This window comes from Peromyscus leucopus, chromosome 6 (genome assembly GCF_004664715.2).
Source record: "Peromyscus leucopus breed LL Stock chromosome 6, UCI_PerLeu_2.1, whole genome shotgun sequence".
NCBI classification, from domain to species: Eukaryota; Metazoa; Chordata; class Mammalia; order Rodentia; family Cricetidae; genus Peromyscus; species Peromyscus leucopus.
Window position 1 is genome coordinate 69,496,227 of NC_051068.1, and position 22,682 is coordinate 69,518,908.

Below are 22,682 nucleotides of genomic sequence, written 5' to 3' on the forward strand. Positions count from 1 at the left end.
ATAGAGATCCCTGGCCTCTGCCTCCTGAGTGTTGGAATTCAAAAGGTGTGGAACACCAGGCCAGGTACTTAGCTGCTTGTAGGTTGTTTTTCTTTCTTTAGACAAAAGCTTTCTTTGTGGCTGAGGCTGGCCTGGAACTTCCTATGGTAACCCAAGCTGGCCACCAACTGTGATCCTCCTGCCTCAGCCACCCAAGTGCTGGAGGTTACAGATCTCTGCCACCACCTCTGCTTTTAAGGTTCTGTTCTCTGTTTGTTGTCTTTGAGATAAGGGTTTCTCTGTGTAACCCTGGTTGTCAGGGGAACTTCCTTCTGTAGCCCTGACTGGCCTCAAACTAAGAGATCGGCCTGCCTCTGCCTCCCTAGTGCTGGGATTAAAGGCGTGGGTGACCACCAGTGGGTTTCAGGTTCAGTTCTTAATTACAATAATGTTTTTGAGTATGATAGGGATAGAATCTAGAGAGCATGCAGACTAAACATGCACGCCTCCACTGTGCTATATTCCCAGGCTTCTTTTCATTTTTAAATTCTACTACACTAGTTAGGCATGAGTTTGTTATTCTCCTGTCCTATAGTTGCTGAGAATATAGAACTGACTGCCTTTGGAGTTTTCGAGGTGGGAAGTGAAAAAGCTAAAACTTTTAGAAAGGCTCCTACTAGCAGAATTAAAATCAAAGTGTGGGGGGGGGAGTGAGCTTGCCTCGTGGGTCTAATGCCTCATGCCTTTAGTTCCAGCACTCAGGTAGACAGGCAGGAGGAGCTCTATGAGTTCGAAGCCAGCCTGCTCCAGCTAGGACTGTACAGTGAGACCCTGTCTGAAAACAACAACAACAAAGGTGGGAAGGGTGGAGGGGGAATCCTGGTACTGTTCCTAGTCTGACTAAGAGTGGCCAAGACAGCTTGGTGGAGGAGGCGACTTAGAGGCTGGCTCTAGAATCGCTCTACGCTCGGCTGCTTTTGCCTGCAGACGCCGGACTTCCGCCATTGGCGGCCGCCCACAGGAAATCGTGTGGAGCGCCGATCCCTGAGAACCGGAGCCGGGCCAGGGCTGCGGGCGGCGGCGCAGACTCCGCCGGCGCTATGAGCTTGGCCGGGGGCCGGGCCCCTCGGAAGACCGCGGGGAACCGGCTCTCGGGGCTCCTGGAAGCAGAGGAGGAAGATGAATTCTACCAGACGACTTACGGGGGCTTCACAGAGGCAAGAGCCGGGCCCAGGAAGAGGGAAGGGAGGAAGCGGAGTCCTGTAGGGAAACCCTGGACAAAGAGGAAGGGGGCGGGGAGAGCGGTGTAGGGAGAGCTAAGGCTCCTGACTGAATGCGGAGGCGGGAGGGACGCGGTGTGTCTGTGTGTCGGCTTTGCAGTTGTCTTGTCCTGCTGTCGGGTTTCTACAGAAAGGGACCCCTTCAGAAACAGGAAATTAGCACCTCGGTTTTCAGCTTTCAAATCACTGTGTACGATTTTCTTAGATGGCTCTCTATTGGCTGTTCTAAGAGAATCCCCATTTATTTCCACCGTAGAAACAAAATTGCAGTTTCTAATTAAATTTAGCTTCTTTTCAATCTCTGATTTGTAAGGTCTGTAACATTAGAATTCAGTTTTTGTTTTTGTTTTTGTTTTTACGTTCAGGGCTCACTCTTGGCTGAAATTTTATTAATAGAAACTATTCATTGAGTGACTCTGTTGAGCACCCAGGTCTACCATATGTGATAGGTTGTGGTGGGCTCCGAGGAAACATATTAAAAACTGCCCTGGGGTTAGGACTATAGTTTGTGGCTTAGTGGTAGACCACTTGCCTAGTAAGCCCTGGATCCTGGGTTACCAGCCCCTGGAAAAAAATAAAAAAAGGAAACCCCATCCTGCAGGGGAACTGTCTGGGTTCACAGTCAACTAAGATACTTTCTGATAAAGTCTTAAAATTAAGGAAATATGGGATGCTCTGGTAACAGGTGAGAGATTTGTGGGGTTTTTTTGTTGGTTTGTTTTGTTTGTTTGTTTTTTGAGACAGAGTTTCTCTGTGTACCTTTTTGCGCCTTTCCTGGAACTCACAGAGATCCTCCTGCCTCTGCCTCCCGAGTGCTGGGATTAAAGGCATGCGCCACCACTGCCCAGCGTGTCTTGTTTTTTTTTTTTAAGTACTATTTGTGTGCCCACATATGAAGATCAGAGTTCACTCTCCATCCATCCTAGGAGCCACAGGAATGAACTCAGATGGCCAGGGTTGGACAACAAGCTGCTTTACCCACTGAGCCCTCTTGAAGGCCCCAGAGTGGTTGAGAATAGGCACTCATGGGAAAATAACATTTAAACTGAGGACATTATAAAAAGTAGGCCTTGGTTGGATAAAGAATGAGGGAAGAGATGAAATAGAGTATATAGAGACACTCAAGTCCTGGTGTGAGACCTCCAAGTCTGCTTTTGTTCTCTAGGAGAATAAAGATTGAGGGTGTAGAATAAAGAATCAAGGCTAGAGGGTATAGGACTGAGCTGGCTTTTTTTTTGGGAGGGGGTTGTGTTGTTTTGTTTTGGTTTTGGTTTTTAGATTTTTAGAAACAGGGTTTCTCTTTGTAACAGCCCTGACTGTCCTGGAACTCACTTTATAGATCAGGCTGAACTCAGAGAGCCGCCTGCCTCTGCCTAAGTGCTGCGATTAAAGGCCAAGCACTTGTTTTTGTTTTTTTGAGGCAGGGTCTCTCTACATAGTCCTGGCTGTCTTGGAACTCTCTATGTAGACCAGTCTGGCTTCACAGAGATCCACCTGCCTCTGCCTCCCATACCCAGCTTAGGTCCCCCCCCCACGCCCCTCCCCCCAGTACCTCTTCCCGTGTAGCCCTAGAACTTGCTTTGTAGACCAGGCTATCCTAGAACTCAGAGATTCACCTGCCTTTGCCTCCTGAGTGCTGGGATTAAAGGTATGTGCCATGTGCCTGGCCTTATATAGCTTTTTAAAAATGGGGTTACTTAGCCAGCCTCAAAGTTGAGGCAGCCCTCTGCCTCAGACTCCTGAGTCCTGGAACTGTGGGTACTTGTCACTACCCTTGGATTCTCCCTCCCAACTCCCCAGTCAGATTTTGCTGTTTCCAGTTGCATCCTGACTCAGCCATCTATATAAAACTAGTGGGATAAGCCTAAAAGGACAGTGGCAGAAAGAAACCTGGACAAAGGCTGTCTGGGGATGTCACTGTTGTTCAGGGCTAACTTGCTTAGCATGCCTGAAGACCTGGGCTCCATCTCCCAGCACTATGGGATAGAGGTGGATATGGGACACTGTTGAGTAGAGTAGAAGGGAAATTTTTGAAAAACAGAGTAGATAAGACTTTATGACTGTCTAGGAGCCTTTACTACGTATACAGCTTTAATAAACTAGTTTAAAATAGAGCTCTCTCATTCTTCCTCTAAGGTTCATTTTCCTATTTCTGTCATTTTATGAGATGTTATTTAATAGGTGCATCTCATGCTTCCAAAAAAGATTTAAGAAAGGTTACAATAGAAACAAAAATTACGAGCAGTAAAAATAGAAAATGAGCAAAACAAAATGTATTAATATATGAAACTTTCAGACTAAAAATATTAATTAGAAAAATCAGAAGTAATTGTGCCAAGAATCTGTGCTAAAATGGAAATGGCATTGATAGCTGTGAGCTTGCCGGCAGCCAGACTGAAGTGTATGGTATATTCAAGAAAGACCAACTTAGTTAGCATTAAATTCTAGGGAGAGGCTGGGCATGGTGGTGCAAACCTTTAATCCCAGCACTGGGGAGGCAAAGGCAGTCGGATCTCTGTGAGTACGAGGCCAGCCTGGTCTACTGAGCGAGATCCAGAACAGGCACCAAAAAAAAAAAACACAGAGAAACTCGGTCTTGAGAAACAAAAACAAAAACGGAACATTCGTTAGGAAGAATGGTGGTCATTTGTGCTGGATTAAGCTCTGGCTGGCTCAGGGTTTCATCCGTTTGTTACTTGCTTGCTTTGGCAACCTGTGCACCACAGTTAATCCATTAGTTGAGTCACTGACTGAAGAGAGAGAAAGGCGTGAGGTGCTGCTATGCAGGCCAGCTGACTTCCCCTCATCAGTGATCCCCCCTTTCCAGCGCAGCTGCCATTTGTGTCTTAACCTGTATTACCTCAGGCTGCACTTGAGGTTCCGTGCTCTAGCCCTTCTCGCTCTCATAGCTTTCCGAAACATTCCATGTACATACCCCAAATCCATAGCGGCTCCCATTATCCACAGTAGTATTCAAATATTTTTCTGTCCCAACACACATGAGGAACACATTGCTCTAGGTAACCGTACTTCAACAGTGATGATCAACAGTGGGAGAGGTCAGGAGATGAGAGGGGGTGAAACCCCCTGGCTTACAGATTAAGTCCTAAATGTCCTTGACATTTACGTTTTTCCATAGAGGGGCTGGAGTCAGGATAAGAGTACTGGCTGCTTTTGCAGAGGACCTGGGTTTGGTTCCCAGCACCCACATGATGGTTCAAAACCATTCATAACTCTTTATTCCAAAGGGTCTGATTCCTCTTCTGGCCACCTTGAGCACTAGACACACACCCACACATGCACATACACACATGCAAGCAAAATCCGTATCCACATGCAATCAATGTGTTTCTCCACTGGGAAGAAGGTAGCTTCTTTTGAACCTCGGGAGAATTCACTGTTGGAAGGAGGCTGTGCCAGAGTTAGAGCAGTCAGCTAACACGCTCGTTTCTTCCTTTCAACGTTTGCTGGTTACTTGTGGGGGAGGCTCATGTGCCACATCTCTTCGTGAGAGTCAAAGGACAACTTGAAGGAGTTGCCGTCTGCCAGGTGGTCCTGGGATCAGGTCTTCGGGCTTGGTGGAAAGCTTTCCTGCTGAGCCACCTCACTGGCCTAATACAGCTTCGTGGCAGGGAAAAACTCTGTGCGTGGGTCTAAATCCTCATTCCATAAATATGCTGTGTGCGTGTCTGCTTTTCCACCTACCTGTGATTCATTCTTCCCTCTCGGCTGTTTAAACGCTACCATGTATTACATCAAAGCCCATGTCCTTTCTGTCCTTCAGAGTCATACAGGTCCAGCAAACTTCAGTTAGCTCAAATCTGGCTCACTACCATGAGACTGTCCTTATAAAAACCAACAAAGTGATTAAGCAAGTACTGCTGCTCTTCCAGAGGACCTGAGTTCAGTTCCCAGCATGCTGTCTTCTGAACTCCATAGGGACCTTCACTCACTTAGCGTGCGCGCGCGCGCGTACACACACACACACACACACAGAGAGACTGAGGAAAGGAGAAGGAAAATTTCCCAGACTGGCTTTTTTAAAGGAGTAAAGTCCAAAGTTTAGACCTCTTGGAATGCCAGGCTGTTCTAATTTGCAGCTTTTTTTTTTTTTTTTTAACTTACGCAGTCTTCAATGAAAGTTGTGTAGAGATGCCCCCACTCCTGCATCTTCTCAATTGTTTCTCCCTTGTGTTTGCCCTTCTTTCCTACTCGAGACTCGGCTTTCCTTTCCAGGACCTTCTGGTGGTCTCTGTCCAGCTTTAGCCTGGTGATAACCACCTTGCCGGGGTGGGTGCCAGCATGGAGAGTTGTACCATTCGCCTTTTCTCGCTGCACTTGTTCAGTGTAGATGACGTATTTCTTCCCGGACACTTGGACCACTTGGCCAGTCTGCTGGCCTTTGCAGTGTCCTGGGACAGCCTGAACCAGTGTAGACCAAACATTGTACTTCTGTCTCGGCTCTTTGGAAGGGGGAAGACAAAGCCAGGCTGTGGTGGCACACACCTTTAACCCCAGCACTCGGGAGACAGAGGCAGGCGAATCTCTGATGCCAGCCTGCTCTATAGAGTGAGCTCCAGGACAGCTAGGACTACACAGAGAAACCCTGTCTTAAAAACCAAAAGGAAGGCTGTGAGAAGGTGAACTGAAATGCTGTGGGAGGTTCTCACTTTGTCAGAAGTCACAAAGGGATTGAACTTCATTTTGGTGGCAGTGATCAGCGATGGCCACAAAAGGCTGCCTTGAGTTTTGAGACGGGCTTTCTCTACATAGGCCTGGCTGTCCTATAACTCACTTTAGACCAGGCTGGCTTCACAGAGATCCACATGCCTCTGCCGCCCAAGTGCTGGGATTAAAGGTGTGCGCCACTAATGCCCTGCTTGCAACTTTTTTTTTTTTTTTTAAACACTAGTAGGGATTGAACCCAGAGTCTATCACATGCTAAGCAAGCACTCTACCCCTGAGCTATAGTTCCAGCCAGAAGTGTTTTTATTATTTATTAATTTTTGTTTTATTTTATTTATTTATGGTTTTTGAAACAGGGTTTCTCTATATAACAGCTCTGGCTGTGCTGGAACTCACTTTGTAGATCAGGCTGGCCTCAAACTCACAGAGATTCTCTTGCCTCTGCCTCTAGAGTGCTGGGATTAAAGGCGAGTGCCACCACTGCCTGGCTAATTTATTTTTATTTTATGTCTATGGATGTTTTGCTTTTTTAATTGTTTGTACACCAAATGTCTGCACTGCTCATGGATATCAGAAGAGGGTAGGATCCCCGGGAACTGAAGGTATAGGTGGTGGTCAGCTGCTATGTGGGTACCTACACCTGGACCCTGGTCTTCCAGAATTGCAGTAAGTGCCGTCTCTCTAGCCCCAGTCCCAGTTTCTATGTTTTTGAGACAAGGTTGTGTGTTCCTCAGGCTAGCCTCAAACTGGCAACATGGCCAAAGATGACTTTGAATTTGTTTTTTGTTATTGTTGTTTTTAAATTATTGTTTATCTTTATTTTTATGTGCATTGGTGTTTTGCCTGAATTTGTGCCTGTATGAGGTTGTCAGATCCCCTGGATCTGGAGCTACAGACAGTCGTGAGCTGCCATGTGGGTGCTGGGAATTGAACTTTGATCCTCTGGAAGAGCAGCCAGTGCTCTTAACCTCTGAGCCATCTCTCCAGCCCACAGTGACTTTGAACTTGTGACCCTCCTGCTTCCACCTCCTTAGCACTGGGATTGCAGTTATGCAGCACTACACCTGGATAATGGAGTGTTGGGGATTGAATCCAAGGCCTCATTCATACTAGATAATAAGCATTCTACCAACTGAGATATGACCTCTTCCCTTATTTAGTTTTTTTGGGAACAGCGTCTCTTATAACCCATATAACCCAGGCTTGACTTGGACCTCTAATTAGCCAAGGAATTTTATATCTATGTTTCTTTGTGTTAGAACTTATTTATTTATTTATTCGTGTTTTTGTTTCAAGTAGAGACTCACTCTGTAGCTTACACTGTCCCAGACCTCACTGTGTAACCCAGGCCCACCTCAAACTCACAGCAGTCTTCTTGCCTAGGCTTCCTGAATGTGGGATTATAGGCATGAACCATCACGACTCATGGCTCAGCTCCAACTTCTCTTCATAACTATGTCCTGTCCTTCAGTGAATGAGGCCAAACCACATCCTTTAGATCCCCAGTTATGAGCATGGTGTTTCAGATGCCATAGGCTAGTTGTCTGTGACACTGGAAGGCAGCGGTACTCAGCTAAGGACCGTGGGCTGGAAAGGCTTCGTCTGTGGGGAGTGAAAAGCTAAATAGGAAAGAATCCGAGATCCCTATCGGGAGTGAATTAGTCCACCTCCTCCTCCAGCCAGTTCTCATCTTCCTTTGTCCTCAGGAGTCTGGAGACGATGAGTACCAGGGAGACCAGTCTGACACGGAGGATGAGGTAGACTCCGACTTCGACATTGATGAAGGGGATGAGCCATCCAGTGACGGGGAAGCAGAGGAGCCAAGAAGGAAGCGCAGAGTCGTCACCAAAGCCTATAAGGTACAAAGGAACCTTGATTTCCTTGGACACCAAGGAAACCTTTGTGTGTGTGGAATGGGGGATTTTGTTTGTTTGTTTGTTTCCTGCTTTGTTGCCCAGGCTGGCCTCAAACTCAAGATCTGCCTGCCTCTGCTGCCATGCGCTGGGATTAAAGGCGTGCGCCACCATCCCCAGCTCCTTGGACTGTTCTTAACTGTGCTCTCCTCCTGCTGGGTGCTAGTTTTCTCTGATAAAATCCTCACCTTTACCCTATCTCTTCTGTTTTCTGGTGTCCCCAGGAGCCTCTAAAGAGCTTGAGGCCTCGAAAGGTCAGCACCCCAGCAAGCAGCTCCCAGAAGGCCCGGGAGGGGAAGGCGCTGCTGCCCCCGGAGCTCCATGATGATGGCTCTGACAGTGAGTTTAACTCTGTCTGTCCGTCCGTCCGTCCGCACTGAGTTTCCCAAGGTTGAGAACTACGTTGTCATGTGAGGAGAGTCCTTCTGTCTAGTGTGTGTCTGCCTACTGGAGTGTGTGTGTGCGCACTTGTATGTGCAATGCAGGCAGAGGCCAGGAGAGCTGGAGTTAGTTACTGGGGGCTTGTTACACTGTGCCCGTGTCTGAGCCCTTTCACCCCTGCGCCAGCTCTTCAGCTCGGGAACATCCTTATCCTTAGAAATACACCCGGGTCTGCTGGTGCAGGCCTGTGTCACAACCAGTCAAGAGGCTGCAGCAGGAGAATCACAAGTTGAAGGCCAACTTCTGTGCTACAGAGCAAGTTCAAGCCCACCCAACAATTTAGTAAGAATATCTCAAATTAAAAACTGTGAGGGCTGACAAGATGTCTTGGTAGGTAAAGGTGTTTGTTGCCAAGCCTGACGACCTGAGTTCTGTCCCTAAGACCCACATGGTGGAAAGAGAGAAGAGAACCAACTCCTGAAAATTCTGATTTGCACATGTGTCGTTCCTCCCCGCCCCCGCCCCATAGATGAATGTAATAAAAAAGTTTAAGGTACTAATAAAACATAACTTAGAAAAATGGGAAAATGTCTGGAGATGTAACTTAGTGGTAGAATACTTAATCCTCAATACCACACACACACAAAAAAAACTAAAATATTTAAGAGAAAGCTGTGTACAACTTAACCCTTAAATCATAAAAAAAATAATAGTAAGCCGGGGGGCGGCGGCGGCAGCGGCGGCGCGGCGCGGCGGCGGCGGCGGCGGACGCCTTTAATCCCAGCACTTGGGAGGCAGAGGCAGGTGAATCTCTGTGAGTTCGAGGCCAGCCTGGGCTACAGAGTGAGATCCAGGACAGGCACCAAAACTACACAGAGAAACGCTGCCTTGAAAAACCAAAACCAAAAACAATAATAATAATAATAATAATAATAATAATAGTAATATACAGACTGAAATAGGGTGCGATGTTTACAATAGATGATGTGATTAAAGGCTGTAGGCATTATTTGTATTACTTGTGTGTGTGTGTGTGTGTGTGTGTGTGTGTGTGTGTGTGTGTGTGTAAGCTTAAGTTGTTGTTGCTGTTGTATTTAACTTTTAGCTGGGTGTGATGTTGCCTGCCTTTAATCCCATGGCTCCAGAAGTAGAGGCAGGAGGATGCTCTGAGTGAGGTTAGGCTGGTCTACATAGTGAGTTCTAGGACAGCCAGGGCTCCATTGTTGGAATCCTGTCTTTAAAAAAAAAGAAGAAGGAGAATAGAGAAAGTAGAAATGAATTCAGAGATTTCTTCCCATCCCACTTTCTATAGGTCGGAAGTCCATGCGTCAATCTACAGCTGAGCATACTCGACAAACTTTCCTTCGGGTTCAAGAGAGGCAAGGACAGTCCCGGAGGCGAAAGGGTCCCCACTGTGATCGACCCCTGACCCAGGAAGAGCTGCTCAGGGAGGCCAAGATCACAGAAGAGCTCAACTTACGTTCACTGGGTCAGTCTGTGCTTTGGGAAAAGTAGGTGGAGACACTGAGGTTGCATGAGAAAAACTGAAACCTGAGATTTGGAGATTCGAGGCAAAAGAATTAGAAAGTTCACACTTAACAGTCCCAGCTGGCCAGGGGGTGGTGGTGCATGCCTTTAGCCCCCGCACTTACTGGCAGGTGGAGCTCTGTGAAGTCAAGGCCAGCCAGAGCTACATAATGAGACCATGTCTCCCCCGCAAGCAAACTGTCATCAGGAATTGTATTTCAGCTGAAAACTGGACAAATGCTGAGTGATCTGATTCATGTCTGGATCAGGAGCAGGCTGATGGGCTATTTGGGGTTGGGAGGAATATGCTGGGAAATGAACTTTTCCTACTTGAGATTCTTCCTGTCCTGAGTAAGGATGGACTTCTCTGCTGGCCAGAGTGGAGAGTGGCAGTGATTAGATTGATGATTAAGATCATAGGACAGGGCCCAGTGAGACCCGAGATGGCTCAGCAGGCTAAGGCACTTGCCACCAAGCCCTGTGACCTGAGTTTGATCTTTAGAATCCACATGATATAAACGGGGAACTGACTCCAGCAAGTTGTCCTCTGACCTCTACACGTGTGGACGTGTGTACATGCACACATACACACACCTACACTCATACATACATAAATGTAACTTTATAGATCACGGGCCAGAGCTAGAGTGTGGGGAAGGGAAACTGACCATTTGCTCCTTTCTCCTTCTGATCCTGAAGAGACCTATGAAAGGCTTGAAGCAGACAAAAAGAAGCAGGTTCACAAGAAGCGGAAGTGTCCTGGGCCTATAATCACCTACCATTCTGTGACAGTGCCGCTTGTTGGGGAGCCCGGTCCCAAGGAGGAGAACGTGGACGTGGAAGGGTGAGTGCCTCCCGTGTGCCTGGCTTCTCTAGACACTTCCCCCAGTGCACACTTCAGATCTTATCCTGCACCCGGCTCATTCCTTCCTCTTGTTTTGTTTTCTTGAGCCATCTCACTCACTCTGTAGTTCTGGCTGGCCTGAACTCACTATGTAGCCCAGGCTAGTCCCAAACTCATGACCTGCCCCCATCTATCTCCTTAGTACTTGCTCTGTAAATCAGGCTGACCTCGAACTCACAGAGATCCACCTGCCTCTGCCTCCTGAGTGCTGGGATTAAAGGCATGGCCACCACTACCCAATATTTTTATTTATTTGTTTATTTTTAAGTGTGTATCAGTGTTTTGCTTGCATGTATGTCTGGCCTGGTGCCCATTGAGGCCAGAAGGAGACAAATTCTGTGCAACTGGAGTGAGAGATGGTGTGAGCCAGTGTTTGGGTGCTGGGACTCAAACCCATGTGCTCTTAACTGCTGAGTTGTCTTTCCAGCCCTGTGCCCAGCTCTTTTTTGTTGACACAGGTACTCGCTCTGTCTCTCCAGTGGCTTGAAACTCAGGGGATTCATCTTCTCTCAGTCTCTTAAATACTGACGTTACAGGCATGAATTTCTTGACTTCTCAGCATCTGGTGATTCTTCTGTCTTTCGCCCTCAGACTTGATCCTGCTCCTACAGCTGCTGCCTTGACTCCACATGCCGGGACTGGACCTGCCGGCCCTCCTGCTCACTGCTCACGTACCTTCATCACATTTAGTGATGATGCAACATTTGAAGAGTGGTTCCCCCAAGGGCGACCCCCCAAGGTCCCTGTTCGGGAGGTCTGCCCAGTGACCCATCGCCCAGCTTTGTACCGGGACCCTGTTACAGACATACCCTATGCCACTGCTCGGGCCTTCAAAATCATCCGTGAGGCCTACAAGAAGTACATCACCGCCCACGGACTGCCGCCCACTGCCTCAGCCCTAGGCCCTGGCCCCCCAGCCCCTGAGCCACTCCCTGGCTCTGGGCCCCGAGCCTTGCGGCAGAAGATTGTCATCAAATAGATACTTGCTCTTTAGAAATGTCTTTCCTCTGCTGACCCGGGCTCGGTTCTGCTCTTCCCTTTGTCTTGGGTGTGTTTTTTCTTTCCAACTTTCCTCCCCTGTTCATGGTTTGGTTTTGTTGTCATTTTTTTATGCTAATAAAATGGTAAAATCCTTATATGTGGTGTGTAGGATTGGGCAAGATATATTTGTGAGTGTGTGAGTGTGTTTGTATATTTGGGTTGTTTTAGTTTTGTTTGTGCTAGGATTAACACACGGCCTTGTGTGTGCTGGAGAAGTGGTCCACCACTGAGACACCTCATTTGTTTTCTCCTCTCCTTCCCTCTTCTTTTTCTCTCTTTTGAGACAGGGGTCCCTGCATAGCCCAGGCTGGCCCCACATCAGATCTCCCTGCCTTTGCCTTCCAAGTGCTGAAGTTAGTTTTGGCTGTCACACCCTGTCCCTAGGCCTTTGTGTTGTTTGGTCGCTCTCGTTAGGAGCTATCGTTTTTTTTTGTTTTTTTTTTTCTTTTATGTGTGTGGGTGTTTGTCTGCATGTATATGAACACAGTATACATACATGGTGTACACAGAGGCCAGAAGTTGCTGGATCCCCTAGAACTGGAGTTATAGATGATTGTGAGCCACCATGTGGGTGCTAGGAATTGAACCCGGGTCCTCTGGAAGAGCAGCCAGTGATCCTCTTAACTTCTTCTGGGCCATCTCTCCAGCCCCCCCCCCTTTTGTTGTTGGGGTTTTTTTTGTTTTTTTTTTGAAACAGTTTCTCTGTGTAGCCCTGGCTGTCTTAGAACTCACTCTGTAGACCAGGCTGGCCTCAAACTCAGGAAGACCCACTGCTTCTGCCTCTTAAGTGCTGGCATTAAATACATGCGCCATGGCTACCCAACCTTTCCCCCACCCCTTTTTTTTGAGACAGTGTCGTAGGGTTTCTATTGCTGTGAAGAGACACCATGACCATGATAACTCTTATAAAGGAAAACATTTAATTGGGGTGGCTCACTTATAGTTCAGAGGATTTAATCCATTATCATCATGGTGGGACATGCTCTGTGCAGGCAGACATGGTGCTGGAGAGGTAGCTGAGAGTCCTACATCTTGCAGGGATCAGAAAGTGGTCTGAGTATCACTGAGCAAAGCTTGAACATATGAGATCTCAAAGGCACCTCCGCAGTGACACACTTCCTCCAACAAGACCATACCTACTCTAACAAAGCCATATCCCCTAAGAGTGCCACTCTCTTTGGGGGCCATTTTCTCTCATGCAGTGGTGACACACACGCCTTAAATACCAGCACACAGGAAGAAGATCTGGGCAGATCTCTGTGAATTCGAGGCCAGCCTGGTCTACAGAGCAAGATCTAGGACAGGCACCAAAACTACACAGAGAAACCCTGTCTCGGAAAAAAAAAAAAAAAAAAAAAGTGTGTGCCACCACTGCCTGGCCTTTTTTTTTTTTTTTTTTTTCTGTTTTTTATTTGTTTGTTTGTTTTTCAAGACAAGGTTTCTCTGAAATAGTCCTGGCTGTCATGGAACTCACTCTGTAGACCAGGTTGGCCTTGAACTCACAGAAATCCTCCTCCCAGTTCTGGGATTAAAGGCATTGCACCACTACTGCTCGCTTTTTGTCTTATTTTTAAAACACAAGTTCTAACTAAATTGTCCAGGCTAATTTCAGACTCCTGGGCTCAAGCATTCCTTCAGCCTCAGCCCTCCAAGTGCTAGGCCTAGAGGAGCAAATCACTGTTCCTGCTTTGTCCTTTTTATTTATCTTTTAAGACTTATTTGTTACTTAATGTGAGTGCTCTGTCTTCTGGTACGTCTGCAGGACAGACGAGGTCACCAGATCTCATTATAGATGGTTCTGAGCCACCGTGTGGTTGCTGGGAATTGAACTCAGAACCTCTATTTAGAGCAACCAGTGCTCTTAACAAAAGCCATCTCTGGCCCATTTTTTTTTAATTGGCATGTATTTATTACACAAAGTAATAGGCTTCATAAAGATGCCTTTATTCAAGCCTATCATACTTTTATTATACTTACCTAAGTTGTCCATATTTAATCCTAAAGTATTTGTTCATTGAACTAAAGTTAAATACCAAATTAAAATCCTTATATTGAGTGTGTGTGTATGTATGTGTGTACATACGTGTGTCAGAGTGGTGTGCATATGTAGAGGCCAACCGTGTCTTCTGTAATTCCTCCTATTCCTTTGAGGCAGGGTCTCTTCCTGAACCGCGGGTCCTGATTTCTAGGCTATTAGAAGCCAGCAAGCCCCCAGTGACCCTTCTGTCTTTGCCGCCCACCGGAGCTGGGGTTACAGGTGTGTGTGAGATGACAGCTTGTTTTGTGGGTGCAGGGGTGTTAACTCCAGTCCTCACAGTTGTGCAGCTCCCCTGCCCCCCTTTAAAAAAACAACCTTCTGCTCTGCAGCCCGTGTTGACTATGAACTCATGTATAGTTCATGCTGCTCTCCATCTTGTAGCAGCCCTGCCTCAGCCTCCCCTGTGTGGGAAGGCAGGTGGGAGGCACTATGCCTGGCTGACTACACCGACGTACCACCTTCATTCGGTGCTTTTAAAGGGAACAGGTACCACACAGTAGGAGTCATCGGATTCTCCCCTGGAGGACTCTGCTTGTAGGAAAAGAGGTGTCATGGCTGACACTGGCCACTAGAGGCTCTCAGGGCTGGGCAAGGTATGGGGTCTGTGTATATGTGATCTCCCACCACTCCCCACCTGGCCAGAGCTAAAATAATAAAATGCTGAGCTCACTGTTCCCCCACTCTCTCCCCCGGCACCAGACTCCTCCCGCTGACCGGACAGTGCCCCAGTGGAACAGACGGACCAACTGACAAGGGGAGGTGAGAGGTGCCAATCAGGACTGGTAGGTGGGAAAAGCGGGGTCTTATGGGTGAGGGCCTGGTGGGAGATGGGAAGAGTGGCTAAGGAAAGCGAGCTGGTGTGTGTCTGCCCCTGTCACTGTCTGTCTCTGCCACTTCCCGCCTTGACTCTGTAAAGCGCATGTTGTCAATGTCTCCCTTCAGGATCATCTCCCGGGTTAAGCGTCATGTGTAGGCAGAGTGCATTGTTCACACTGTGAAAGATTGCCAGTTTAACCATCCCACCACCCCTGGAGAAGGCAGTCCTTGCCCAGTGCTCCAGTGTCACCTTTCTGGTGACAGAGTATGGGAACTGAATGCCTTCTGAGGCCATATTGCCCTGCCCCCAGGCTGGAAGTGCCCCAGCCTCTAAGCCGTACTTTCCCTTACGATTTAGAACTTTAGCAAACGTGAAAAGCGAGACCTTGGTCCTTTATGATAAAGGAGGAGGTGAGGGTGGCATAAGAGGCCACCACTCCAACTCAGTCATGCTTCCTTGCTTACCCAGTTTTGAAAAAGGCCCGGGGAATGGGAAAGAGAGGAGGACTTTCCCTGGAGCTCTCTGCCACCCCCTCCCACCTTTCAATAGGAACTGGGCATGGAGCCAGCTGTGCTGGCAGGGCCTCCAGCAGCTGTGTCAGGGCAAGAGACGCTGTCGGGTAAAGTTGTAGGGGAGGGCGCTGCCGGGTTTTCTCCATCACACAGTGGGCGGACAGCCCCCGCCAGGAGCCTAGACTCCCCATCCAGAAGGGCTGGAAAGTGCAGCAACTGGCAGGGAAATTGTAACAACGAACAATCTCATCTTTCCATCCCAGGTAGACCCTGGCCTCCAAGGTACTTAGTTCTGTGACTAACCATGGCTGGACCTCTGTGTCCTCAGTGTCCATGTTTAACGACTTTTCCCATATCCCCAGGCTGTGAGTGTCACCCAGTGGGGAAGTGGTAAGGGCCACCATGTCATCATACCAGAAGGAGCTGGAGAAATACAGAGACATAGATGAAGATGAGATCCTAAGGACCTTGAGCCCTGAAGAGCTAGAACAGCTGGACTGTGAGCTACAAGAAATGGACCCCGAGGTAGGGTACCAGTGCAGGGACTGGGGATCCCCGTATCGGTGGGAAGTGTAAACACTGGGTGGCTGAGACCAGGGCCTGAGCTAGACAGGGTACCCGCACAGGGGTCAGGGCATCCCCATGTCGGTGGGAAGTGTAAACACTGGGTGGATGAGACCAGGGCCTGAGCTCGACAGGGTACCCGCACAGGGGTCAGGGCATCCCCGTGTCAGTGGGAAGTGTAAACACTGGGTGGCTGAGACCAGGGCACCCGCACAGGGGTCAGGGCATCCCTGCACATGTGGGAAGGACAGTGGATGCTGGGTGGCTGAGACCAGGGCTACCAACAGGACCTGGAATCCCAGGAGGGCCAGGAAAAAGATGTCTGGAGAGTGCCTGACTTGTTCCCCAAAACTCATCCCTAAGAATATGCTCCTGCCAGCTGGACTGAGACAACGTGACCAGACAAAGAAGAGTCCAACCGGGCCACTAGACCGAGATGCCCTGTTGCAGTACCTGGAGCAACAGGCGCTAGAAGTCAAGGAGCGTGATGACTTGGTGCCCTTCACCGGCGAGAAGAAGGGTATGGGCACCCTAACATCCATGCCCTCCAGAAACCAAATGGCTGTTTCTTGCACCTCCCCGTCAGCTTCCCTCCCCGATTCTGGCATCTCTCTGTCAGGGACTCAGGTCCTGGACAGCTACATGCTAGTCTGTTCTCCAGTTTTGTTTTATTTTTATTTTTGAGATCTCAGTGTGTAGCCCAGGTTAGCCCTGAGCTAGCCGACCTACTAGCTCAGCTTGCCAAATGCTGAGATTCCAGACACCTCACCTGTACTCTTCAGTTTTTCTGAGAAAGGAGAGGACAGGACTGAAGAATCCTGTTCTTATAGAGAATTCAGGCTTCGGTCTGAACCCACATGGAGAAGGAAAGGAAGGTGGAGGCTGCCACTTTGGAAGAAATTACCTCTACCTGAACTGTGCTTCATCTCTCTATCAGGGAAACCCTATATTCAGCCCAAGAGAGAAATCCCAGCAGAGGAACAGATTACACTGGAGCCCGAGCTGGAGGAGGCACTGTCCCATGCTACAGATGCTGAAATGTGCGACATCGCAGGTGGGCGGCTGCAGGAAGCTGAGGAGCGGGGGAGGATGGGGCTTGTAGCATCTTTATCTTGACTCAGAACTAGAAGGAAAGATCGGAGCCAGGACAGGACATCCAAGAAAGCCTCAGGCAGTGGGTTTTAACTTGTCTTATTTGTTTGCTTGTACACTGGCTCATTCTTTTTTTTTTTAATTTAATAAGTTAATATCTCAAGAGCAGCTTTCCAGGGATCGTGAAGGCAGATGAGTGTAGAGCTGTTCTGGCTGAAGGCGGCAGACAGAGGACCTCTGCAGATGGTCCTGACCCTCCAAGTGGCTGCTCCAGGGCCTTCCCTGAGCCCTCTCCTGTTTAGAAATCCCTCCATGGCAGGTCTATGGAGGGGACCCCTGCAGCTGAGGGAGGGTGAGAAAGTCTGCAGGGGTGGAAGGTCAGGAGAGAGAGGCAGGAGGCAGGCTTGGGGCAGGCACCTTAACCCCGTGCCCCTCTGCTTACCCTCGCCAGCGATCCTGGGCATGTACACGCTGATGAGCAACAAGCAGTACTACGACGCCATCTGCAGTGGGGAAATCTGCAACACTGAAGGCATCAGCAGTGAGTGTGCCCGGGAAGCATGCCCCCAGCCCCCAGAGCACTGCGCAGGCAGCCAGCAGCTAGGAGGAGGCTGCAAGAGTGAGACATGGTGCATGAAGGCCTAGAGGGCCGACGGGAGAGATGATGAAGGGGGATACGCTGGGGTTTCCTTTCTGCTCTTGTCCCCACCAGGTGTGGTGCAGCCTGACAAGTACAAGCCGGTACCAGATGAACCCCCAAATCCCACAAACATCGAAGAGATGCTAAAGCGAGTTCGAAGCAATGACAAAGAGCTGGAGGAAGTGAACCTCAATAACATACAGGTATTTGGCTCCCACCCCAAACAGTAACAGGAGAAACTGCTGAGGCATGAGTCTTTAGTCCACTGTCCTGTGCCCCTTTAGGACATCCCCATACCTGTGCTAAGCGACTTATGCGACGCAATGAAGACGAATACCTACGTCCGGAGCTTCAGTCTGGTGGCCACCAAGAGTGGTGACCCCATCGCCAATGTAAGGCTGGCTGACATCCCCAGTGCTCTTCCCTGTCATGCACCCCCGGCAGGGGCTCTCTTTATGGGTCACACTAGGGGGTGCTGTTCCCATCATGCTTTCTATGGCAGCCCTCAGAGATCCGGACCCTTACTCCTCTGGCTCACAATTCCGAAGTCCTGAAGGCGCCCCCCCCCCAAAACAACCTCCCCGACACCCTCAATCCCACCAGTGACCCTAATCTTCATGTTTCCCCCAGCTCCCCAATCTTGGCTCCTCCTGCCTCACAGGAGCTCACAGGAGCTCGCAGAACTGTTTCCCTCCTTCCCCCATCCTGCCTGTCCTATGAAACTGTCCCCTAACCCAAGTCTCCACCATGCAGGCGGTGGCTGACATGTTGCGTGAGAACCGGAGTCTCCAGAGCCTGAACATCGAATCCAACTTCATCAGCAGCACAGGACTCATGGCTGTGCTGAAGGCCGTCCGGGAAAACGCCACTCTCACCGAGCTCCGTGTAGACAACCAGGTCAGCATCCCGTTCCCCAGGGCTTCCTTCAGCTAATGCCCATTGAGCTCCTCCCTGGGCGGCTCATGGTCTCAGCAGCAAGGGGAGCCAGCACTGTCTTCACCTACTCTAGAGAAACAAGCCTCTCGACTTCCCAGAGGTCCATGGGCTGGGATGGTGAAGGACCGCCGTATCTGACAGCCTTTACCTTCCCATCCTCAGCGCCAGTGGCCTGGTGATGCAGTGGAGATGGAAATGGCCACCGTGCTAGAGCAGTGTCCCTCGATTGTCCGCTTCGGGTACCACTTTACACAACAAGGACCGCGAGCTCGGGCAGCCCAGGCCATGACCCGGAACAACGAACTGCGTACGTGAGCGCAGACCCTGTGCAGAGGAGGGCACGTGCTGAAATGGGCAGATAGTCCTGAAGACAGACTCAGTGATAAATGCTTGGGGGGCAGGGGGGAGGCTGGCAAACACACGTGGAGATGAGGGAGCTGGGAAAGAGAGGCGAAAGTCCTTCTTCCCCCAGCAGAGAAGCAGGACGGAAGCTCGGCATGACGGCACCTGCAGAGACATGGTCCTTTTCTTTTCCAGTGTGTATTTTGGATTTTGTTGTTTTAACATGGGACAGGCTCATCTGGCGGCATGAGGCAGCCACTCCTTAGGGGCGAGGAAGAGAAATACGCCTTTGCCAACAAGAGATAGAGCTGTGTTCACTGTTATCCCTTTACAGGTCGCCAGCAAAAGAAGAGATAGCGTCACCTTCCTTTTACCAACAAGAGATGAGAGCCCTGGACACATAAATCCTCATCTCTCTCCCCTTTCCTGTAAATAAAATCCCTTTTGTTCACGCCGCCTCTCTCCTTCCTTGGGCTGGGGTGGGAATCTTGGCGCTACCCCTCGAGGGTTACTGCCAGTTCATCAAAGGATTATTTATACTCTAGGGATCAGCAGGCAGGGAGGTTCAGGTTACTAGGAGGAGGGGGGCTCTGTCCCTCGTGTTCCCCGTAAATCTGCCAAAGGCTTTAGTCTCTTCACAGGGTACTTGTCCTCAGTCCTCTTTGCAGACAGAGGTGGCCAGAGCCCCTTAGTGCCCAATCGCAGTCCACATGTGATCTGAAGAAAAAAAGATAGCGTGGAGGCGGGGAAGGAGTCGGACTACATGAAGGGCAGAGACCTCTTTCTGACAGACTTATTAATAGGGCACCGGGCTGAACACAGCTGACGCTTGGCAAGGCTTTGGTAGAAAGTGGGGGAGGGGTCAGAAGTACGGGAGCCATGCACATTGCAGGGAAGGAGTGGCCAGGCTGAAGATGAACAGATTTGAAATCCTAAGGCTGGACAAGGAACCCGAGTCGAGGGTCATTAGGATCCCAGGCCCCACTGTAGTTTATTTGTGGAACAAATGGGGAGAGGGGGCATTAGTCCAAGGGGAGGTCAGGGGGTTCTTCCTCATCAGAGTCAAACTCAACATTTTCATCCTTGACCCATCGGCCTTGTCCATCTGGGACCCATCCAGAGCTGGAAGCATCAGAGAAAAGACAATTGGTCAGAGGAGAGTTTTATGAAAAAGGTTCAGGGTGCTGAGTTCCCTCCCCGGGACCCACAGGGTAGAAACAAAGGACCAACCCCTATAAGTTACCCTCTGACCATCTCTGTAGTGCGTCCTTACATAAATAAACAAATAATGTAACAATAAAACTTCCTGGTTATAAGAGAAAAGCAACTGGATTGGTTTGAAAAAAGGAAAGCCAGGGAAAAATGAATCAACCAGAGGACCGCAATCAGCAGACTGACCTTCGGAGGGTAAGGTAATGGTTCAGGACTCGTCGTTTTGTGGGGCTCATGGGTGCAGAGGCCAGGGGAGCTGACGACTCTTTGGCATGCGATCCTGCCCTAGGCTCAGGTTCCCGACTGATCTTTGCGCTCTGGAGTCCAACCTCTGGGGCTAGCGACGGAGAACTGGAGACGGAGGGGGCGGGGGCTTCTGGTCTGGGCAGAAAAGAACCCAAGCCTGTGAAATGCAGTGAAGGAGAGCAGCAGCTACCCAGTGCCTCCCAAGCCCCAAGAGCAGTGTTTCCTAGACTGAGTTCCTGAAGAAAAAAAATTCTTTTTTCTTTTTCTTTTTTTTTTGAGATAGGGTACAGGGTCTTACTATGTACTCATGACTGACCTCTGTAGAAAAGGCTGTCCTCGAACTTACAGAGATTCACCTGCCTCCGCCTCCTGAGTTCTACACCCAGCTTGAGTTCCATAAGGTCTTAAATATTCTACATATGAAAGATTTTGAAATGAGGAATTCAAATTCCTGAGTTTTTGTCTCAAGATTGTCCATAGCCAGGTATGGCAGTACACACCTTTAATATCACCACTTGAGAGGCAGAGGCAGGCAGATATCTGTGAGTTCGAGGCCACCCTGGTCTCAATAGCAGGGTTCCAGGACAGCCAGGGCTACAAAGTGATCCCCTCTCAATAAGAAACAAACAAAAAAGTGTATCACCATGCCCTGCTAATGTTTTGTTCTGTTTTTTCCTCTGTAGCCTAGCCGGCCTGGAACTCGTTCTGTAGACCAGGCTGGCCTTGAACTCAGAGATCTATCTGCCTCTGCCTCCTGAGTACTGGGATTAAAGGTGTGCATCATTGCCATAGCCATCGCCGCCGCCGCCACCCCCCCTCACCCCCCCACCCCCGGCCCAGAGTTACTAGTCTCCGCTTCCTAAAATTTATTTTTTATTTATTTATTTTATTTTATGGTTTTTCGAGACAGGGTTTCTCTGTGGAGCTTTGCACTTTTCCTGGATCTTTCTCTGTAGACCAGGCTAGCCTCGAACTCACCACCGCCCGGCCCTAAAATTTATTTTAAAATCACAAACTATCATTTCTTTAGACGACGTCTCCACAAGACTGATATTTCTCAGAACGCAACTGGAGAGCACTAACTTTAGAACCATCTATTCCCTTCTACCCTTTCCCGCTTCTGGCTTTCCTACCCCACAGACCTGTGCTTCCTCCGGCAGCAACTGTTATAGTGGGGAGCTCTGTGCAGGGCACTCTGTGTGATTAATCGAGTCTGGGTTAGCAAAGGAGCCTGAGAATGGAGAGGAGACACAGTCAGGGCTGTCAGGAGCAAAGTCCCTTCCACACTGTTGCATGCAGCCCCGCCTGCACAACAGCTGGCCGCCTGCACAACAGCTGGCTGCCCTCTCACCTCCGCTTCGCTTGCTGTCTTCAACTCACTCTGCTGTCTTGGGCTGTGCGCTGTTTCCTTGCCCGACTGCTTTTTGCCATAGAAAAGCTTCAGACCTGAGAAGAAAAGCAAAGGGAATGCAAAGCACAACCCCAGGTGGCTTGCCAAGATGTTGGGAGTTTATTCTCTATCATCCTTCCCCCGCTTCTCCTCTACTTACTGGACAGATGCTTCTTCCCTGCACGGTGGGCGGTCAGCATGGCCAGGGTGTCCAGGACTGGTCGATGGGGGCAGATGGCACAGGCAAAGCTAGGGGAGAGAGAAGAGAAGGGAATGATAAACCCGTGTGTGCTGGAGAGCGGGCGGTCCAGGCGTTCCTGCTGGAGCAGGGGCCATCCCTGTCAAAGCACTCCGCCAAGTCCCAGGTCTTCCGATCTCCACCTCTCCCAATCTCCACTTCCCACCAAAGAATCCTATTGTGCTCCAGCTCTCCGCAGCAACAAAAGTTGGTTGAGCCTCTGATCGCAAATCCCCAGGCTCGATCCCCTCTTCGCGCTCACCGTCCATCCCGCAGCATCAGCGCCTCATCTTCTGGGATGTAACTAGCCAGCAAGTCTCCGACTCTTCGTTTCTGCAGCGAGCAGGATAGGAGAAACGAGTAAGTGGGACGGATGAAAGGAAAATAAGAGGGACGAATAGTCAAATGGAACGGGGCCATGAAGATCACAGGGTAGAAGAAGGAGGCACCACTCGGTTGTGGTACCCTAAACCCCATTCCCCAGATGTCGCAACAGGCCCAGTCTCTCTCTCTCTCTCTCCGCCCCCCCTCTTGTCTTTCGACACAGGGTCTCTTTGTGTAGCCTTGGCTGTCATAACTCGCTGTATAGACCAGGCTGGCCTCGAGCATCGAACTCGCAGAGATCCGCCTGCCTCTGCCTCCCCAGTGCCGGGATCACAGGCGTGCGCCGCCGCCGCCCGTGGGCAGATTCTCACGAGGGCTTACTTTGAGCACATTGAGCTGACTCCAGTCGTCCCCTTCCCTCTTGAAAGACATCGCGACTGTGACTCCCAGAAAAGATAAATTCTCCTACGCCGACTTCGCCTCTCCCTCAGGCCACCGTAGGAAGAGTAGGCGATCGCCTTCCCTGCTTCCGGTCTTTTTCCCGGTTGAGCCTGTACTTCCGGGGACGCGCTTCCACGCATGCGCCGCGGGGGCCGGAAGACCCGCCTCCAGCGCCCTGA

The 22,682-nt window shown here is 49.7% G+C and overlaps 3 protein-coding genes across 9 annotated transcripts; 2 read left to right on the top strand and 1 right to left on the bottom strand.

Annotated features, from left to right (window-relative positions):
- Positions 1-993: 993 nt before the first annotated feature.
- Vps72 (vacuolar protein sorting 72 homolog) lies at positions 994-11,808 on the top strand. Its single transcript, XM_028857434.2, has 6 exons — positions 994-1,196; positions 7,652-7,804; positions 8,083-8,197; positions 9,552-9,728; positions 10,466-10,610; positions 11,262-11,808. The coding sequence occupies exons 1-6, from the start codon at positions 1,080-1,082 to the stop codon at positions 11,647-11,649; spliced, it is 1,095 nt and encodes a 364-aa protein (XP_028713267.1). The 5' UTR covers positions 994-1,079; the 3' UTR covers positions 11,650-11,808.
- Positions 11,809-13,687: 1,879 nt separating this feature from the next.
- Tmod4 (tropomodulin 4) lies at positions 13,688-19,103 on the top strand. Of its 6 annotated transcripts, none has more exons than XM_037206876.1 (11): positions 13,688-14,342; positions 14,449-14,508; positions 15,441-15,603; positions 16,006-16,162; positions 16,580-16,696; positions 17,186-17,275; positions 17,447-17,577; positions 17,659-17,766; positions 18,128-18,271; positions 18,473-18,617; positions 18,987-19,103. In XM_037206876.1, the coding sequence occupies exons 3-11, from the start codon at positions 15,481-15,483 to the stop codon at positions 19,007-19,009; spliced, it is 1,038 nt and encodes a 345-aa protein (XP_037062771.1). In that variant the 5' UTR covers positions 13,688-14,342; positions 14,449-14,508; positions 15,441-15,480; the 3' UTR covers positions 19,010-19,103. The 6 variants fall into 6 exon arrangements, with proteins under 6 accessions (XP_037062771.1, XP_028713244.1, XP_028713245.1 ...); XM_028857411.2 differs by having other exon boundaries at positions 13,691-14,342; positions 14,449-14,531; XM_028857412.2 differs by lacking the exon at positions 13,688-14,342 and having other exon boundaries at positions 14,362-14,508.
- Positions 19,104-19,603: 500 nt separating this feature from the next.
- Positions 19,604-22,612, bottom strand: LOC114683206 (sodium channel modifier 1). Of its 2 annotated transcripts, none has more exons than XM_028857415.1 (7): positions 22,444-22,612; positions 22,001-22,071; positions 21,661-21,749; positions 21,462-21,556; positions 21,253-21,341; positions 20,051-20,245; positions 19,604-19,774 (listed from the first exon to the last, which is right to left on the bottom strand). In XM_028857415.1, the coding sequence occupies exons 1-7, from the start codon at positions 22,492-22,494 to the stop codon at positions 19,675-19,677; spliced, it is 690 nt and encodes a 229-aa protein (XP_028713248.1). In that variant the 5' UTR covers positions 22,495-22,612; the 3' UTR covers positions 19,604-19,674. The 2 variants fall into 2 exon arrangements, with proteins under 2 accessions (XP_028713248.1, XP_028713249.1); XM_028857416.2 differs by having other exon boundaries at positions 21,253-21,305; positions 22,444-22,600.
- Between the last annotated feature and the right edge of the window lie 70 nt (positions 22,613-22,682).

Excerpts from the sequence above, each read along its gene's own strand:
- Tmod4 (XM_037206876.1), top strand. The coding sequence starts at position 15,481 with ATGTCATCATACCAGAAGGAGCTGGAGAAATACAGAGACATAGATGAA. Across the intron at positions 17,578-17,658 it reads TGAACCTCAATAACATACAG|GACATCCCCATACCTGTGCT; the intron begins GTATTTGGCTCC and ends GTGCCCCTTTAG. Across the intron at positions 18,272-18,472 it reads AGCTCCGTGTAGACAACCAG|CGCCAGTGGCCTGGTGATGC; the intron begins GTCAGCATCCCG and ends TCCCATCCTCAG.
- Vps72 (XM_028857434.2), top strand. The coding sequence starts at position 1,080 with ATGAGCTTGGCCGGGGGCCGGGCCCCTCGGAAGACCGCGGGGAACCGG. Across the intron at positions 9,729-10,465 it reads GCTCAACTTACGTTCACTGG|AGACCTATGAAAGGCTTGAA; the intron begins GTCAGTCTGTGC and ends CTGATCCTGAAG. Across the intron at positions 10,611-11,261 it reads GAGAACGTGGACGTGGAAGG|ACTTGATCCTGCTCCTACAG; the intron begins GTGAGTGCCTCC and ends TTTCGCCCTCAG.
- LOC114683206 (XM_028857415.1), bottom strand. The coding sequence starts at position 22,494 with ATGTCTTTCAAGAGGGAAGGGGACGACTGGAGTCAGCTCAATGTGCTC. Across the intron at positions 21,557-21,660 it reads AGGGAAGAAGCATCTGTCCA|GTCTGAAGCTTTTCTATGGC; the intron begins GTAAGTAGAGGA and ends TTTTCTTCTCAG. Across the intron at positions 20,246-21,252 it reads TGCTGCCGGAGGAAGCACAG|ACCAGAAGCCCCCGCCCCCT; the intron begins GTCTGTGGGGTA and ends TTTTCTGCCCAG.